Genomic DNA, 19,458 nt, shown 5'->3' on the forward strand with positions numbered 1-19,458 from the left:
GAAAATGTCTCTTTAAATGAAAAGAGAGGGCATTTAGTTAGTTGTTAACTGTTAGTTAGTTAGTTGTTATTTATGTATTTATTTATTTATCAGTTATTATTTTTTGATTAGTTAGTCGTTATTTATTTATTTAGTTAATTAGTCATTATTTATTTATTTAGTTAGTTCGTAAGTTAGTTGTTATTTATTGAGTTATTTAGTTAGTCTTTATTTTTAAAATGTATTTATTTAATCGTTATTTTTTTCTATAATTTTTATTTAGTTGGTAAGTTAGTCATTATTTATTTATTTATTTAATTTAGTAAGTTAGTTGTTATTTATTTAGTCATTATTTTTTAAATTTATTTATTTAGTCGTTATTTTTTTCTCTAATTTTATTTAGTTAGTAAGTTAGTCATTATTTATTTATTTTTTTAATTTAGTTAATTAGTCGTTATTTATTTAGTTAGTTAGTAAGTCGTTATTTATTTTCTATTTATTTAGTTTGTTAGTCTTTATTTATTCATTGATTTAGTTAGTTGTTAATTTGTTGTTTGTTAGTAAGTACAATGACTTTTCATTGTCTTAAATATAGCTTACAGTAAAATAAATTAATTAATTGATTAAAATAACATTCAAAATGTGCAAGAAAGTGATCAACATCTAAAATCTACATCACAAAAGCAGAGGAGGAAGGATACAAAAACCCTACAGTCTGCAGAGTTAACACCAGTAAAGATACTAGTGCTAGCAATCAGAAGCTGTTTCTAATGTGTTTCCTGTTTTGGATCTCCCTTCTAGCAGCGCTGGAGGGGACAGCATCACACAGACAGCTTTAGATTTCTGGATAAGACTACGGGATCAAGAAGAGATCGAGCTCAAAGACCCGGAAGCATCGGTCTCAATCTCAGCGTTTCACAAGAAAGACAGTGAGTGGACTATTTCCTTTGGTCGTGGTCATCACACAAAAATAGAATAACAGAATTGTTTCTTTGTTTTTGACTGCGGGCAGTGTCTCTCAGTCCTTCTTCATACTGTTTTCTGGCTGTGGAACGCCAACATGTCATCCAGGGTGTCATGGCTGAGATGAAAGCCAGAGGACTTGGGAAGAATCAGACTGTGGCAGAACAGGTGAATGGCGATTTAGTCTGCACGCCTCAGTGTGAGAGAGTGTTCTCCTCTGCAGGCTGCAAGACGATAAGAAGGAGGTTGAACTTCTACATTTAAATAGATTAATTCTGCCTTTAAATGAGAAACCCACCTGTAGTGTCTCTCAACTTTTCAACAAGTGTCAGTCTGTATGTCCGTCCGTCCAGTTCATGTGAACGCAATATCTAAAGAACGCCTTGAGGGGATGTCTTTAAATTTGGTCACTTGGACTCAAGGAAAGACTGATTAGATTTTGGTGGCAAAAGGTCAAAGGTCATGGTCATTGTAACTTCACAAAATATAACTCAAGAACAACTCATGTTTTTTTGAAAAATATTTTTTTCTTAACATGACGTTTTGTGTCAAGTCTTGTTGCGACACTGTGTCTTATTATGTGCACATCCCAAAAATAATCTTTTTATTAAACTGATTACATCATAAAAAGTGAATTGGCTTTAACTAACAATGAGGATTAAGATTCTCAACAAAGATGAATGAGGTTACCCTGATGTCGGAGATCATATTCACTTGTTTGGTCCACATGCAAACCCCCATTTGCTGTGTGCAGCTGCCCTCTGCTGGCCAGTGTGATATTATATTCCAATTACTTTTCTTTTTTTTTTTTAAACTTGAAACCAATCTATGAAGTGTTGCTCTATTTCTAGCTATGTGACATGTCCTGCATATGATTTAAGCAAATATTTGCTACAAATCTGTGGGTGTTGAATTTACAGACATGGCCGGATTGACCTTCTAGAAGGCCCAGGGGCAACAATGAGATGGTAGGCACCTTTTAACCCCCTGTTAAAAGCCCCTCCCTGTCCCACTCAGTATTCCCAGACTGGAATATTTCATGGCCCATGTTTTGCTGTGGGGTTGTTTGATTAAATTCAAATTAATAAACACACAGCGATATACTCAGTTTAAGCAATGTTAAAGTCTTCACCAGGTTTACAAGCCTACTTCACCAGCACTCAACTTAACCTAAATAAAGTTACAATTAATCATATTAAAACAAAGCACATGGTGAACTGGACTTTTGCTGACATTCAACAATCATTCAAATCTAACTTCCCCTTCTTATAGGGTGTGTCGGGAAACTTTTTCAGGAACACGTTGACACATGTGACAAAAGTTACTGGACCGGTTCACATTGACAAAAGTAATCGCCATAGAAGAGGTTACAGTCTGCTGAATAAGTTTGGTCTCAGACATAAAAACTGCTGACCGCAAGAACTAAGGGGTTTTCAATTATGAAACCAGTGCGAATATATTTGTTGTTACACGTTGTTTTGACAACCAGTGTCCTCGTGCACACCTTTAATCCATTCAAAGAAATGTTCAACGTTTTCAAGAAGTTGTGGAAGAAGGTGTACAATCCACATGAAAGCTGTGATTCAACATGGATATCCTTCAAGGCAGAAGGTGAGGATGTGAGGCATGTAAATGTGAAGACAGTTGTGTTTGTAGAATTTTGTAACTTGAGGGGACAAATATCTGTAATTGTTCTGTAATTGTTTACTTTAACAGATAGTCTAGAGTCATATTTGCCAACCCTGAACTCTGACAGTAAATCATATTAAACCATACAAGTATTACCCTGAAATCAGATTTTTAAACAAACATGTACCATGTTTTGAACATCTTATTTCTGTAGAAGTTAAGTTATGATTGTGCTGAATGGGGAAAGGTTTTATACCATTAATTTAAACGTACACATCAGCAAAACCTGTAGGCACTTAACTGTGTGTTTTCTACACATGATGACAGTTTACAGTTACGGCCAGGCACCGTTTGTGATTTAGGGTAAATCAATGTAGCTACAACAGTAGCAGTCTGTTTTGGATTTTATGCTCTTTTACCGTTACTATTGACAGTTTTTAACCATATTTTCTGCAAACTTTTTTTTTTTTTACTGTGTAGGCTTCTCTGATGTTTAATAAACATAAACATAAACATAAAATAAACATGTACAGAGTGATTAGAGGTCTCTCCTGTGTACTCTTTAGGTCTCAGGGATGACCTGGAAAACAAACTGTTTGGACAACACATTGCGGCAGATGTCATCCTGAACACGGTGGCTGGATTCATGAGCAACAACAACCCACAGAAGCCCCTGGTTCTCTCTCTGCACGGACCGACCGGCACAGGGAAGAACTTTGCTGCTAGACTGATCGCTGAAAACATCTACTCAGAGGGAACAGGCAGCAAATTTGTTCATATTTTCCATTCTCTGTATCACTTCCCACATTCAAGTGAAATTGAGACCTATAAGGTATGATAGGTACAATTAAAACAGAATGAAATATGTTCCTTTTGGCCAACTGTGTGAATCAAATATGCTTCTGTCTCTCTTCAGTCTCAGATACAGCAGCAGATCAAACACAATGTCACCAACTGTGCACGCTCCATGTTCATCTTTGATGAGATGGAAAAGATGCATCCTGGCTTGATTGACACCATTCAACCGTACCTGGAGCACTACAACAAGCTGGATGGAGTTTCTTATCGGAAAGCCATCTTCATCTTCCTCAGGTGAAAGATGAGCACAGTCTGACCAGTCAGACTTTAAAATTGTCACTTAATAAATGTCAGACAAAAGTTTTACTTTTTTTTATTGTTGTTGTCGTACCATCAAGTATCATCAACAACATTTCAAAAGATTTGTACAATTATTGCTTTATGTTTGAATAATCTACCTGTGGAATCTGTACCAGTTCTCATATGTTTCCTGTTTCTGATCGTCCTCCTAGCAATGCTGGAGGGGCGAGCATCACACAGAAAACTTTAGATTTCTGGAAAGAAGGAAGTGATCGAAAAGATATCAAGCTTCAGGACCTGGAACTCTCTCTCTCCATATCAGCATTTAATGAAAATAGTGAGTACACTATTGCTTTTGTTTGAGTCATCACACAGAAAAAGAATTTAAAAACCTGCTTTTTAAAAAACTACTGGTGGCATCCTTTCCATCTCCTCCTGTAGGTGGCTTGCAGCATTCAATTTTGATTAACAAGCACCTGGTGGACTTCTTCGTCCCGTTTCTGCCTCTGGAGTTCAGTCACGTCGTCCAGTGTGTCTTGGCTGAGATGAAAGCCAGAGGACTTCAGCCAAACTACAATGTGGCAGATAAGGTGGCCAAAGAATTAGTCTATATCCCCAAATCTGAGAGAGTGTTCTCCTCACAAGGCTGCAAGACAATAGAAAGCAGGTTATACTACATATAATGTGGTAACGTGATAGATGCATATGATTATTAGGTGTATGAAACAAACGGACACTTAACAAAGAAAAACACTCTCAGTCAAGTGGGGGTACAATAGATCAAATCATATTTATCCATCAGAAAGCAATATATGTGTTTGTGTTAATGGTACCAAATATCCTCACCTTGAATGTCATGTTGGGGTCCCATAAGGCTCTATTCTTGGATCTATTTGATTCACACAAATGTATGAAGATGATGCAGTAATTTTTAAATAAAGAATTGAATGGGACCACACTAGACTCTACATTTACCTTTTCTAATTTTCTTCACCACACTTTTTATTTTCCTAAAGTGTGTATGCCAGTGAGATGGGTGCTTCCATGTATGTACAGGGCAGAGATTGAACCAAGGTTAGTGTGTGGTTTATGAATGGGAGAATCTTAATCGATATATAGGCCTATAGGATCCAAGAAGCTATTATGGTTTCTTTGTATGATTTGTATGAAGGCGACCCACAGAATCAATAAACTGACTCTTCTTTAGAAGAAGTAGTAGCAGCAAAGACGAGTATCTTTGGTAGTAGTAGTGAAGCACTTACATGGAAAAAATATGGATAACATTGGTAAAAAACACAAAGGAAAGGGTGGGGCCACAGAAGGCGAGGGAAAAAAATGTGACATTTAGAGAGTGAAGCCGCTAAATGTCGCAAACTAACTGAAATGTTAAGCCGCACAGCCAGCAACAACAGCAGCAGCAGCAGCACTACGGCACAAATTCACGTTAATATTATCAGCATCCAAGAAGTGAGTGAAGAAGAGTGTTCAGGCCGGAGCCAGACTGTGCAGCCTCAGCATGGTAGGGCCACCTGTGATGATGAGGGACAGAGATGAGTTGGTGGAAGTCCCACAGACAGATACTTACACTTTATCCATAGCAAGTGTGTGTTGCTCAGTACAATGCAAAAAATTAAATGAAATGAAATAAAGTGAAATAATGATTATAGTAGTTAAAACAGCTCCACTTTAAATATTTTAGGTGTAAAATGCCACTGCCACATGCAGTAATATTAAGAAATAGGCTATATACTGTATATATAAAAAACTGTTGTGCTTTTACTTTTGAAAGTTTTGGTAACGTTACAGTTTTCTGATAATACTTACAAGCTTTGAAGACTTTGAATACAGAAGTTGCATTTGTAGTGGTGTGTTTTCATTATTATTTGTGCAGTAAGTTAATTACTGCATAAATTGATTAAGATTATGTGTGTTTCAGATACCTGTTTTCTATTGATTCAGCCAGAGGGACTGCAGTGTAATGAGACCTTCATTTCTTTGTGAATATTCAAGTAAGACTAGAATACTATGCTCTTAACACAACATCTAGTCAACATCAGTACTATTGCTGTACTTTGGATGGTATAGTGTCACGAGTCATGATAAAATATTGTGACACCCGCGCCAGGCGTTGATGACTTGAGTCAAAGTCCAGGGCTGTTTTTCCCAGTCCGTCCCTGGTCAGCCTGGTGATTCGGTGCGGTTTTACCCTGGTGTTATGATTTTTTTACCGGATCAATACGATTGATGTCAGGAATTAATCGGTTTCGACAATGAAAGCGGCACACTTGTTTTTGTTTTTACACGTTTTCTCGACAGCCGGCGTGCTGGTGAACGCGTTTGATCCGATCACAACAACAGTAGTGTTAGGTGTCGGTGCGACACTGGGGCGGACAATCTGGAATTATTTACGTGAAAGTTGTGATTCGAACTGGATAGCCTTCAATGCAACAGGTGAGCATGTGCACCATTCAAATGTGTAAACACTTTTGCTGTGTGAACGCTACTAAAGAGAGAAACAGCTGTAACGTTGATTCTACACAATGCGGTCTGGGTGAAAATAAAAATGGCATGACCTGACTCGTCAAAACCGAAACTTAACTAGGAGAGTAGGCTAATACATTCTGAATTATCTTTTCAACAACAAGGTCACAGATATGTAGTTTACTGTCACATATCACAAAGTAAATCCTCCCAATTGAAAATGTGGAATTCGTGGTCTGGCAACGGCTGACATGTTTGCAATGTAGTTATAGCCCTGTTAAACAATCCTTGTCATATGGGGTGTCCGTCACTTGGATTTTGGTAAATTTCTATTCTGTATTGTTGTTGATGATGTGAGGCACTTGGTTCAATGTTTTTGATTGTAATGTTGTAGTTGTTTTTGTTTTATGATTGTCACCGACACAAAAATATGAAGCAGGATGGTCCCTCGGGTGCTCTGGCAACACATCTTTAGCTGCCTGAGAATAAGAACAGTTAAAGTCTTATTGACTGAATTCAGATCTGAGATTAATATGTAAATGTTTTTCTTGTTAAAATGTTTCACTGCCTTTTCCCTATTCTCATTTGTTATTGTTATTTTATACTATACTTATTATTTCAATTTCAATGTTTCTATTTTTGTGTGCATTAGTCTCCAAAGGTTTTTACTGTTTATGTTTGTACTGTCACCTGTAAAGCACTTTCACACAGTTTTGTCTCTTCAGATTAATGGTTAAATATAACAATATATTAAATGAGTGATTAAACACCTAAAAACTACAACAAAAAAAAACTAACTAAACTAACACAAAAGGAGGCTAAACAGTTTCCAGAGGGAGATGCTGAGAAAGGTGTTTTCAGTCAGCCACTAATCCTGAGAACATTTGTGTGTTTTGAAATGTGACTTTATTGTTCCTCATGTGACTGCACATATAGTTTGATGCATATTGTTGCCATACATCTTCCTGCGATCTTTTTATTAAACTGATTACATCATAAAAAGTGAATTTGCTTTAACTAACAATGAGGATTAAGATTCTCAATAAAGATGAATGAGGTTACCCTGATGTCAGAGTTCATATTCACTTGTTTGGTCCACATACAAACCCCCATTTGCTGTGTGCAGCCGCCCTCTGCTGGTGGGTGTGATATCATATTCCAAATTCTTTTCTTTTTTTAAAAACTTGAAACCAATCTATGAAGTGTTGCTTTATTTCTAGCTATGTGACATGTCCTGCATATGATTTAGGCAATATTCACTACAAATCTGTGGGTGTTGAATTTACAAACATGGCCGGATTGACCTTCTAGAAGGCCCAGGGGCAACAATGAGTTGGTGGGCACCTTTTACCCCCCTGTTCCTGTCCCACTCAGTATTCCCACACTGGAATATTTCATGGCCCATGTTTTGCTGTAGGGTTGTTTGATTACATACAAATGAATTAACACACAGTGATATACTCAGTTAAGTATTCATTTCTTCACCAGGTTTACAAGCCTACTACACCATTACTCAACTTAAGGCATGCATTCTGCACATTCTGCTTCAGTAATATACCTAAATAAAAATACAATTAATCATATTAAAACAAAGCACATGGTGAACTAGACTTTGCTGACATTCAACAATTATTCAAATCTAACTTCCCCTTCTTATAGGATGTGTCGGGAAATGTTTGCATAGGAACACGTTGACATGTGACAAAAGTTACTGGACCGGTTCACATTGACAGAAGTAACCGCCATAGAAGAGATTTCGGTCAGCTGAAAAAGTTTGGTCTCATTGTGGTAAGATTGTTTGGTCTCAGACATAAAAACTGCTGACCGCAAGAACTAAGTGGTTTTCAATAATGAAACCAGTGCGAATATATTTGTTGTTAGTCGTTGTTTTGACAACCAATGATCCCGTGCACACCTTTAATCCATTCGAAAAAATGATGGAAACCATTTTCAACAAGTTTTTCATGAAGTTTTGGACGGTGTACAATCCACATGAAAGCTGTGATTCGAAATGGATATCCTTCAGGGCAGAAGGTGAGGATGTGAGGCATGTAAATGTGAAGACAGTTGTGTTTGAAGAATTTTGTAACTTGAGGGGACAAAAATCTGTAATTGTTCACTTTAACAGATAGTCTAGAGTCATCTAGAGTCATACTTGTCAACCTTGAAACCTGACAGTAAAGCATATTAAACCATACAATATTACCCTGATATCAGATTTTTAAACAAACATGTACCATATTTTGAACATCTTATTTCTGTAGAAGTTAAGTTATGATTGTGCTGAATGGTGAATGGTTTTATACCATAAATGTGAACTGAACATCAGCAAAACCTGTCATATGGTCAAAAAAACGTTAATTTTAAGGCACTTCACTGTGTTTGTATTCATTCACATGTCTCTGAAACCCTGGCTATGAACAATTTGGTTCTTGATTTTATTTGTAATGAATACATTTTTTATTTACTATATCAGCCTGTTGTACACATTCATTGCCTAATACAGATACAAATTGTATTCCCAAAAAAAATAAAAAATCCTTTCAAAACCTTCCAGGGAGTCAAAAATAAACATGTACAGAGTGATTAGAGGTCTCTCCTGTGTACTCTTTAGGTCTCAGGGATGACCTGGAAAACAAACTGTTCGGACAACACATTGCGGCAGATGTCATCCTGAAGACTGTGGCTCGATTCATGAGCAACAACAACCCACAGAAGCCCCTGGTTCTCTCTCTGCACGGACCGACCGGCACAGGGAAGAACTTTGCTAGTAAACTGATTGCTGAAAACATCTACTCAGAGGGAACAGGCAGCAAATTTGTTCATATTTTCCATTCTCAACATCACTTCCCACATTCAAGTGAAATTGAGACCTATAAGGTATGATAGGTACAATTCAAACAGAATGAAATATGTTCCTTTTGGCCAACTGTGTGAATCAAATATGCTTCTGTCTCTCTTCAGGTTCAGTTACAGCAGCAGATCAAACAAAGTGTCACCAACTGTGCACGCTCCATGTTCATCTTTGATGAGATGGAAAAGATGCATCCTGGCTTGATTGACACCATTCAACCGTACCTGGAGCACTACAACAAGCTGGATGGAGTTTCTTATCGGAAAGCCATCTTCATCTTCCTCAGGTGAAAGATGAGCACAGTCTGACCAGTCAGACTTTAAAATTGCCACTTAATAAATGTCAGACAAAAGTTTTACTTTTTTTATTGTTGTTTTCGTACCATCAAGTATCATCAACAACATTTCAAAAGATTTGTACAATTATTGCTTTATGTTTGAATAATCTACCTGTGAGTCTGTACCAGTTCTCATATGTTTCCTGTTTTGGATCGTCCTCCTAGCAATGCTGGAGGGGCGAGCATCACACAGACAACTTTAGATTTCTGGAAAAATGGAAGATCTCGAAAAGATATCAAGCTTCAGGACCTGGAACTCTCTCTCTCCATATCAGCATTTAATGAAAATAGTGAGTACACTATTGCTTTTGTTTGAGTCATCACACAGAAAAAGAATTTAAAAACCTGCTTTTTTAAAACTACTGGTGGCATCCTTTCCATCTCCTCCTGTAGGTGGCTTGCAGCATTCAATTTTGATTAACAAGCACCTGGTGGACTTCTTCGTCCCGTTTCTGCCTCTGGAGTTCAGTCACGTCGTCCAGTGTGTCTTGGCTGAGATGAAAGCCAGAGGACTTCAGCCAAACTACAATGTGGCAGATAAGGTGGCCAAAGAATTAGTCTATATCCCCAAATCTGAGAGAGTGTTCTCCTCACAAGGCTGCAAGACAATAGAAAGCAGGTTATACTACATATAATGTGGTAACGTGATAGATGCATAAGATTATTAGGTGTATGAAACAAACGGACACTTAACAAAGAAAAACACTCTCAGTCAAGTGGGGGTACAATAGATCAAATCATATTTATCCATCAGAAAACAATATGTGTGTGTGTGTGTGTGTGTGTGTGAACAGTACCAAATATCCTTACCTTGAATGTCATGTTGGGGTCCCATAAGGCTCTATTCTTGGATCTATTTGATTCCCACTAATGTATGCAGATGGTGCAGTAATTTTTAAATAAAGAGACAAATTGAAGGGCTAGAAAAAGTCAAGAAATTAAGCTTGTGCAGAGAAACAACTGGATACTGAGCTCAAAACAAAAATTAAGTCATGTCTTTCATTGAATGCCAAGAATTAATTGAGATGGGTGAGTGGGTTTGTGTGTAAAAGGAGGAACTGAGTCTCTATATTAAATTTGTTGGTTTCTGTGAGATTTATAAATGGTAAATCTTCATTAATATACATTATGTGTTCCTGGTATTCAAGATGGTTTCATGCTTCCCTCGGCTTTGGGACATCAATCCTAACCCTACCATGATAATTTGCCCTCAAGGTTGCCCTTCCACACAATGCAGTGCTACAGGTTGCTCTACATGTTTGAGAAGGGTGTGGAACTAATTCACAATAAATGCACCACAACCTTTTGTGCACTGGTGCCCCACCACATTTTTTATTTTCCTAAAGCTTGTATGCCAGTGAGATGGGTACTTCCGTGTATGTACAGGGCAGTGATTGAGCCAAGGTTAGTGTGTAAAAGGAGGTAGTAACTGAGGGTTGTTGTGATTTACGAATGGGAAAATCTTAATCGATATAATGGCCTTTCTAAGTTCCTGAGATCCAAGATGCTATTTATGCTTTCTTTGTATGATTTGTATGAAGGCGACCCACAGAATCAATAAACTGACTCTTCCTTATCAAACCAATTCATTTTTGAAGTGTCTGTCACTTTTATTTAATCGGAGGTATTTATTACATGTGAGTACTGGAGCTGATCTTGGATGTATTGTGATAAAAGAGGCACATTCTTCATTCAGCCCCAAGTGAACCCAAAAGCGTCACCTTTGGACTCTGACGTCACATCAGCTCCGGATGTGCCTGACAACCGCACCGCCTCCTCCTCCTCTCTCCTGCGCGTTGACTCAGTCCGCTTCAGCAAACACTTTTTGGACTCGCTCACCTCTCGCTCGCACTCTTTGTAGCTGAGTTTGGTGAAGCTTTGCGCAATGAAGCCGAGGAAGCGACACGTCCTCCTGCTGTGGATGCTCGTCTGCTCCGGCATGACGGAGGCGATCGAGCCCATCAGCACCAGCATAGCGGTTGGCATGGCTGCGGCTCTGACGGGCTTCTTAGCCAGCTACCAGAACATCCTCTACTATTTCCACGAGTGCTGTCGACCCGAGTGGATTTCGTTCAACAGGACAGGTAAGACAGGAGTGTACGGCTAACACATTGGCCACCATGTTTGATTCCTTGTTGATGTTTTCACGCTTAAAACCTGTAAAGCTAACGTTATCTTTTAATGTCAGCGATTGGTTAAGCCAATGAGGTTAGCCGAGCGGGTGCTTCTGTTACATCGCAACATCGTTAAACAATTACCTAAATTGTACAAACTTAAACTATAACATGTTTAATGCAAATGCATCGTTTTCTAACTTGTCAACCGTTTCCGTTGGTGTTGAACAGAGCTCGTTGTGTTTTGTCGCGTGTTTATGACGTGTACAGAAGTTGCCCGTTGTAAAAAAAAAATAAGCTAGTTAGCCTGCTGGTTCGGCGCGTTTCTGCCGTGGTGTTATGGTTGTCTTGCAGGATAAATGCGATTAATGTCAGGAATTAAGTGTTCTCGACGATGAAAGTGTAAACCGTTTAATGGAAATATTCGCATCGTTTTCTAACTTGTCAAACGGTTCTGGTGGTGTTGAACAGAGCAAGCTGTGTTTTGTCGCGTCTTTATGACGTATGCGGAAGCTCCGCGTTGCAAAGGAACAAGCTAGCTAGCCTGCAGGTTCGGCGCGGTTTTACCCTGGTGTTATGATTGTTTTACCGGATAAATACGATTGATGTCAGGAATTAATCGGTTTCGACAATGAAAGCGGCACACTTGTTTTTGTTTTTACACGTTTTCTCGACAGCCGGCGTGCTGGTGAACGCGTTTGATCCGATCACAACAACGGTAGTGTTAGGTGTCGGTGCGACACTGGGGCGGACAATCTGGAATTATTTACGTGAAAGTTGTGATCCAAAATGGATAGCCTTCAATGCGACAGGTGAGCATGTGCGCCATTCAAATGTGTAAACACTTTTGCTGTGTGAACGCTACTAAAGAGAGAAACAGCTGTAACGTTGATTCTACACAATGCGGTCTGGGTGAAAATAAAAATGGCATGACCTGACTCGTCAAAACCGAAACTTAACTAGGAGAGTAATAAATTCTGAATTATCTTTTCAACAATAAGGTCACAGATATGTAGTTAACTATCACATGTCACAAAGTAAATCCTCCCAATTGAAAATGTGGAATTTGTGCTTAAAGGGACACAATCTTGTTTTGGAGAAGAAATTCAAACTCGATTTTTTAATACTTACAATATTATTGAGGTAAGAATACAAACTGAGAAATAGTTATCTTTTCCATAACTGGATAAACAAGCTGGTTTCAGTGGAAAATAAGGTCCCCAGGACACTGTTTGAAGCTAGAAAGGTGGCAGGGTCTGCCACATGTAAACAAAGTAAAATAGTATGAAATTGTGTTGTCCTTTTAAGGTTTGTTTATTCAGTCATGAAAACAAGGGGAGTTTGTTTCCGTAAAAAAAAGTCAGTCAATGAAGATTTCTCTTCATAAAAAAATTCTTCCGCAAGAAACTACATAGTGCACTTTTAAAAAAGTGCACTATTGCAATGGCTGAAATGTTTGCAATGTAGTTATAGCCCTGTTAAACAATCCTTGTGATATGGGGCGTCTGTCACTTGTCTTTTGCTATATTTATATTCTGTATTGTTGTTGATGTGAGGCACTTTTTGGTTAAATGTCTTTGATTGCAATGTTGTAGTTGTTTTTGTTTTACGATTGTCCCCAATAAAGATAATTTCCAAAAGGATAAAAAAGAAACTAACGGATGAAGCAGGAGGTCCCTCGGGTGCTCTGGCAACACATCTTTAGCTGCCTGAGAATAACAGTTAAAGTCTTATTGACTAAATTCAGATCTGAGATTAATATGTAAATCTTATTCTTGTTAAAATGTCACATTTGTTATTGTTTTATACTCTATTATTTAAATTTCAATGTTTATATTCTTGTGTGCATTAGGCTCCAAAAGTGTCACTGCTTATGTTTGTACTGTCACCTGTAAAGCACTTTCACACACTTTTGTCTCTACAAATTCACTAAATGGATCATAACACAAAAGGAGGCTAAACAGTTTCTTGAGGGAGATGCCGAGAAAGGTGTTTTCAGTCAGCCACTAATCCTGTTGACTTTCTGCTGTGCGCTCTTCTCTAGGTCTCAATGCTGACCTGGAAAGCAAACTGTTCGGACAGCACATCGCGTCACGCATCATCCTGAAAGCTGTGAATGGATTCATGAGCAACGACAACCCGAAGAAGCCGCTGGTGCTCTCCCTGCACGGATGGACCGGCACAGGGAAGAACTTTGTTAGTCAGCTGATTGCTGACAGCATTTACAAAGAGGGAATGGACAGCAGCTTTGTTCATGTTTTCACGTCTGAACTTCACTTCCCACATTCGAGTCAATTAGATACCTACAAGGTAGTATGATAATTCCATATACCTTAAAATGCCAAATGCCCTAAATGTAAATTTAAGTACACAGGCATGGTACTTTCTGAAAAAAAATACATGTTCTGTTGTTTCACCTCAGTCTCAGTTGCAGCAGTGGATAAAAGGTAATGTCTCCAACTGTGCCCATTCCATGTTCATCTTTGATGAGATGGACAAGATGCATCCTGGCTTGATTGACAGCATAAAGCCATACCTGGACTACTACGATAAGCTGGATGGAGTTTCTTATCGGAAAGCCATCTTCATCTTCCTCAGGTAAGTCTGACCAGTCAAACCATTTCCATTTGAACCACATACAGGTATCAATCCAGGGAGCTAAAGTGTTTGTTGTATGATTAAAGTGTCACTCTAAAAACAAGTACTAAAAGATCTTAAAGGGTCTTAAAGATGTTTATCTGTATGTTTTGTCTTTTTTTTGTATATGTGGACAACAGTTAATCAGAGCCAATTTCTAATGTGGTGCCTGTGTCTGATCTTCCTCTCAGCAATGCTGGAGCGGACAGCATCATACAGACTGCTTTAGATTTCTGGAAAGAAGGACGACAACGAGAAGAGATCGAGCTCAAAGACCTGGAAACGGCGCTCTCTCTAGCAGTGTTCAACAACAAGAAAAGTGAGTAAAAATTATTTAAATACTTCTTTGTGTTGCTGTTTACTTTGGAATGATTATCCATCAGAAACTAGATTTGATGAAAAATGTGAATTTTGGTATTGAGGATGTCTGTGTCGATTTCTTCCTTCAGGTGGCTTGTGGCACACAAGCTTGATTGACAAGAACCTGGTGGACTTCTTCGTCCCGTTCCTGCCTCTGGAGTACAAACACGTCGTCCAGTGTGCCATGGCCGAGATGAAAGCCAAAGGAGTTGAGCCGGACCTAAATGTGGCCGACCAGGTGGCCAGGGATCTAGTCTACTTCCCCAAATCTGAGAGAGTGTTCGCTGTCAAAGGCTGTAAAACGATAGAGAGCAAGTTGGACTACTACACATAAAGTCAGCATCTGATGGACGCTGTTTGATCACTACGTGCACTTTTTTTTTAAAAAGCCAAATGACTAAAGAGAAGAAGTGAAGCTGGCTTTAAAGGTCTCAGCTGAGGTTTCTCTGTCTGACCTTGTGGCAACGAGGAGGATGTCGCAGGCCTTCTCCAATGTTGCATCTCGCTTACACTCAATGAGAAGGCTGAAAGACCACAGCGCCAGCCGGATTAAAGAATAATAAGACTGGAAATGCTATCCCGTGTAACTGATTAAGGGGTTTGACCTCCACTTCAAACCCCAGTGACCAACAGGGGGTGTCCTTTTGTCAGAGAAAGTCTGGCATGTCACTGTTGTGCATTTGTTTTTATATATACGTGGATTTCTGGAAACACCAGCCTTAATTCTTTTTAATTTTCCCTTTTTTTTAAGATCTACTGAAATATTTCACAAACTGTACAAATGGGTTCATTGACAGTGAAAGATGGCCTTATGGCAAAGACAGATACAGAAATACACAATGCAAATGACTTTTAATGTATCATATTGAAATCAACATTAGCGAGATGTGCTTTTTATACCGTGCAGCCGCACACCTTTAATATCTAATTTGATTAATATGATAAATTGATGTGGATGTGTCCATAGTAAAATGTCTCCAGCTGTAATTTTTGCCTTACTGTCATATTGTTTTTGGACACTGTGTATGACCTCAGGATAGAATTCTTACAACATTGATTTTTACCAGAACTTGATTTTCCTTTTTATTCTTGAAAATACAAAATTCTGATGAGATTGTATATAATGGAGTGGTTCATTATCCAATTATTTAAAATTCGGCTAAAAGGTTTCTTCCAAAACACAACACTCTGTACTATAATCCTTCTGTAAAGAGGAAGAAGTCTTAAGTCAGAGTCCACTGTATTGTGAAACCAAATGTTTTGTTGGTTTCTCAAACTTTGAAGGGTAACAAAAAAAAGTCATGTATTTCCTATGTAGTTGTTCAGTTTCCTGTTAATGAAGAAGCTCCAGTGGACAAACATCGTAGTGAGCTTCTCTGCTGTAAAACACACCTCACGAAAAAAATTGCAAATAAAATGTGAAATTTTCTTGCTGTCACTGTGGCCGGTTTTAACTGTTATAGTTTCAAGGTTAGAAATATGCTTAATTTCAAATATATTCCCTGAAAAATGCTTGGTTTAACATAATCTGGTGTTTCATTTACACAACCACTGGTGCAAACCATATGTACCATATATTAGGCTAGTTTTCCAAGCATGTGAGCGTATACTGTGGTTCTAAAGGAAGCTAAACAGCCACTATTTGTGGACTGATGTTCATGAACCAAATTTTAGTAAATCCACAAATATTTCTCTCCTCTTTGATCTCAAATCATTCAGATTGGACTCTATTCACCTAATGTGGTGGAGGAGCACAAAGCCTCATGAAGCAGCTGGAAACTTGGACTTTAATAGGAGTTATGTAATAATCAAATGGCTTGCGAAACACCACTGTGCAAAGTGCAACTCTAGCTCCAACACTCACCTACATGTAAGACAGAAACAGTTGACATCATGTAATAGATTCTGGTAGATGTTTCAGGTATGACCTGGTCCTGCTGCTGTGGATAGGGCTGCAGTTAAGACATGTAGCTGATATGAAGTAAAAGAGCACGTATGTAGTAAAACTAAATATAAGAGTAGAGTTATTGTCTCAAAAGCTCTACCTCTGCTATAACATGGATTGATGAGTAATGCTGAGTATTTTAGTAGCAAACAAAGAAAAAGACAAAAGCTCAAAAACGTATACGTCATATCAAGTTTATTTATATCACATTTAACACAATAATCGCCCCATTTTCTTTTCCGTTGAGCTTCCAGCTGTTACAAAATACGGTCGTGTTGCCAAGTGCAGCATCAGCGATCTTCCTGATGGTCCCGTGATAAGAAGCCCATTGCTTGTTGCATCTTTGTGTTCTTTGTTGTAGTGAACACTCCTCATGTAAATTCAGAGTTACCAGGCACAGTCTGTATAAAAGGTCAAGAGTCTTATACCAGCAGAACTGCATTAATGCAGCCGTCATTCTCTGGGTTATTTGTCACCTGGGCATATTTACCTGGGAAGTAAAAGAAACATTTCAGTTACAACATTATCATACACCACACTGAAGAATTATATATAATAAATACAATGTCGCACCTTAAAATGTATCATAGTATGATTCTTGAGCACTTGTATCTTGATTTTATTTCCAATTAGTTTTTCTACATCAGTACCTCACTATGTTTAACAAGTCACTGTTAACCCTCTAACCGGAAAATGGAAACTGAATTTTATTGTTTACAAAATGTTACTGAATCAGACACACTACTGAAGAGTGTGTAACTACACAGACCAATCGATTGATGACTACTCACCCCAGATAACCTTTCCTCCTTGTGTAACCAAGCCCAGCTCGCTGACATTGACCTCTACCACTGTTCCTTTTGTGATGACTCCCAGTGAGGTGTAGAGGGGTGACGAGGGGTTCTTCTTCACTCCGAGGATGGGCAGGCAGAATGTGGCCTTAAGCTCGGGATGTGTGACGTGAGCCTTCTTAAAACGCAAACCCTAAAGAAGAATAAAGAGAGGGAGGTCATTAAGGAGTTCATTGATGTGAAACAAAATTCCACAATTCAGCTTCAACTTTAATCCTAAATGTACACAAAAAAAATGTGCTGTGTATAAGAACATGACATTTAAAAGCAATCTTACCATGGGTCTGATGAAACGCTCATACTTTGGAGGTTTACGGGTGAAGCCGTCCCCGACGAAGCAAACTTTGGTGACCATTCTCTTCCAGGCTTTCTTTTGTCTCTTTCCAGTTTTGATGACTTTAAGCACTTCTGTCTCTCCCTGGGCACGCACCTTTGGCAGGGGCACCTCCCATTTGCCCTACAGAACACATTTGTGTTTAGAAACCAATTAATGTTTTCCCCCAAACATCTATATCATTACTATAAAATTAACAAATGATAAATGTTATAGATAAAGGGGCTGCAGATGATTTGATACTTACAGCCTTCTCTTTCCTCTTCTGTTTGATCATATTGGAGAGGACCTTAGCCCGGGACTGTCCCTCTCTGTCCAGCAGGTAGGCTGGCACTGCTCCCTCTGGGGTCTTATCATCGTTCTTCTGCTTGGTCTTCCTCTGTTCATGCATTTTGATGCTGCAAAGATACAAGTCAGAATTTTTGGACGCAATTCCCATAGTTTGTTTTTTTAAAAACAGCCAACATTTTCCCTCTGTCTATACTCACGTCTTCTTCATCTGGATCTTCTCTGCATGTCTCTGTTTGTGGTACAGTTTGGCCTTCAAACCGATCAACTTCCTGGCTTTGTGGGACCGCTCATGAGCCTCACGGCTCTCCTTCTTCCTTTTCTTCTCATGGTGGTCCAGGCGGTAGCCATGCCGCTTACGGTGTAACTCAATGTGCTCGTTCTGGGGCTACAAAACAAAAAACAAACATGCAATTTAATTCACCCCGATTGTGAAGTATAAAAACATTCTTGGTATTACACATCTGTTATTTAAGAAATCCAACTAGATTAATTCACTAATGTGCTTGTTAATTTGACAACATATTTCTTACTTATTATTTAATAATTTCAGTCACTTTTCAAACTAAAATGCCAAAAATTATTTGGTTCCAGCTTCTACGTTGAGAGGATTTTATACATTCTTGTGTTTGATGATATTATAAATTTAATATTTTTGATTTTGGGATTGAAGATTGGACAGACAAGCTATCTGAAGGTGTCACTTTGGGGTAAGAGAAATCAAATATTGACAAATTAATCAATAACAGATAGTGCTAACTGCAACCCTGGAGCAATCCATCGCTCCATTATTGTTGTAGGGAAAAACAATTCAGCTCGGCTCTCACTTGCCGACAGAGTGAATTTAAATTAATTAATTTAAGGCAAAACTTAGCGACCTATTATTATTCAATAGCTAAATGTCTAGGCACTCTAAATGGATCTACACTGGATCAAATGTAATGACCACCAATGCCAAAGTTGCACTCTAAGGACTTGACGTTGTAAGAAACTCAACTCCGATCAGACATTAAGAGCTTAGCAAACCATATGGATCGTATACAAATAAGCTAACTTTCAGGAAAAAAAGAAAATAAATTATACGTTGAAGCTCATACACATATTATTTCAATTGCATCTCTTTCAGGGGTGACAAATGTTTTAAATGTGAATACTAAACACAACACCAGAGCGGAGCAGCGCTTCACCGAGCCACATGTCAACTACAGCTAATGCTAGCACAACATGCTAACCTGTTAAACTACGTGATAAAAGTAAAAACAAACGATTTTAAAGGTTTGCCTTCTTACCATTTTGTGTGTACGAAGTTAGGTGTTACAGTGAATACGTCGCAGGTGGTAGCAGTTGGTAAAGACGCAGAGTATTCGGTGTTTTTCACTCGGGGCTGGGGTCGTTTCGATGTTGTTTTCCCCGCAGCCGATACTTAAAGGAAGTGCGTCATCCGGAAGTAGCAGCTTGTCCGTTGGTTTAATTTGACCGGCTTCGGCTTAACAGACGCTTAACGTGACACTGAAGCGTATTAAGGACAAAATACACGATTTTATTTTGTGTTAATTTAGCAAATAATTGATGGATAACTTTATGAACT

General features: G+C 38.5%; 4 protein-coding genes across 5 annotated transcripts; 3 read left to right on the forward strand and 1 right to left on the reverse strand.

Moving 5' to 3' along the window:
• Window positions 1-2,363: 2,363 nt before the first annotated feature.
• LOC311275006 (torsin-1A-like) lies at window positions 2,364-4,487 on the forward strand. The gene is made up of 5 exons (XM_084383140.1): window positions 2,364-2,553; window positions 3,138-3,403; window positions 3,488-3,663; window positions 3,882-4,006; window positions 4,111-4,487. Exons 1-5 carry the CDS (start codon window positions 2,382-2,384, stop codon window positions 4,350-4,352), a joined length of 981 nt encoding a protein of 326 aa, XP_084239266.1. The 5' UTR covers window positions 2,364-2,381; the 3' UTR covers window positions 4,353-4,487.
• A 3,674-nt stretch (window positions 4,488-8,161) lies between these two features.
• Window positions 8,162-10,387, forward strand: LOC311274836 (torsin-1A-like; the record flags this gene model as incomplete). The annotated part of the gene is made up of 5 exons (XM_084382833.1): window positions 8,162-8,184; window positions 8,772-9,030; window positions 9,115-9,290; window positions 9,507-9,631; window positions 9,735-10,387. The coding sequence occupies 5 exons, from the start codon at window positions 8,162-8,164 to the stop codon at window positions 9,974-9,976; spliced, it is 825 nt and encodes a 274-aa protein (XP_084238959.1). The 3' UTR covers window positions 9,977-10,387.
• A 681-nt stretch (window positions 10,388-11,068) lies between these two features.
• Window positions 11,069-15,880, forward strand: LOC311274578 (torsin-1A-like). 2 transcript variants are annotated; one of them, XM_084382381.1, is made up of 5 exons: window positions 11,069-11,425; window positions 13,500-13,765; window positions 13,878-14,053; window positions 14,284-14,411; window positions 14,542-15,880. In XM_084382381.1, the coding sequence occupies exons 1-5, from the start codon at window positions 11,227-11,229 to the stop codon at window positions 14,784-14,786; spliced, it is 1,014 nt and encodes a 337-aa protein (XP_084238507.1). In that variant the 5' UTR covers window positions 11,069-11,226; the 3' UTR covers window positions 14,787-15,880. The 2 variants fall into 2 exon arrangements, with proteins under 2 accessions (XP_084238507.1, XP_084238508.1); XM_084382382.1 differs by lacking the exon at window positions 11,069-11,425 and adding an exon at window positions 11,964-12,267.
• A 695-nt stretch (window positions 15,881-16,575) lies between these two features.
• nsa2 (NSA2 ribosome biogenesis homolog) lies at window positions 16,576-19,313 on the reverse strand. The gene is made up of 6 exons (XM_084382989.1): window positions 19,160-19,313; window positions 18,071-18,258; window positions 17,830-17,980; window positions 17,526-17,705; window positions 17,189-17,381; window positions 16,576-16,887 (listed from the first exon to the last, which is right to left on the reverse strand). The coding sequence occupies exons 1-6, from the start codon at window positions 19,160-19,162 to the stop codon at window positions 16,820-16,822; spliced, it is 783 nt and encodes a 260-aa protein (XP_084239115.1). The 5' UTR covers window positions 19,163-19,313; the 3' UTR covers window positions 16,576-16,819.
• Window positions 19,314-19,458: the final 145 nt, after the last annotated feature.

This window comes from Pagrus pagrus, assembly GCF_965226575.1.
Source record: "Pagrus pagrus genome assembly, chromosome: 19".
NCBI lineage: Eukaryota > Metazoa > Chordata > Actinopteri > Spariformes > Sparidae > Pagrus > Pagrus pagrus.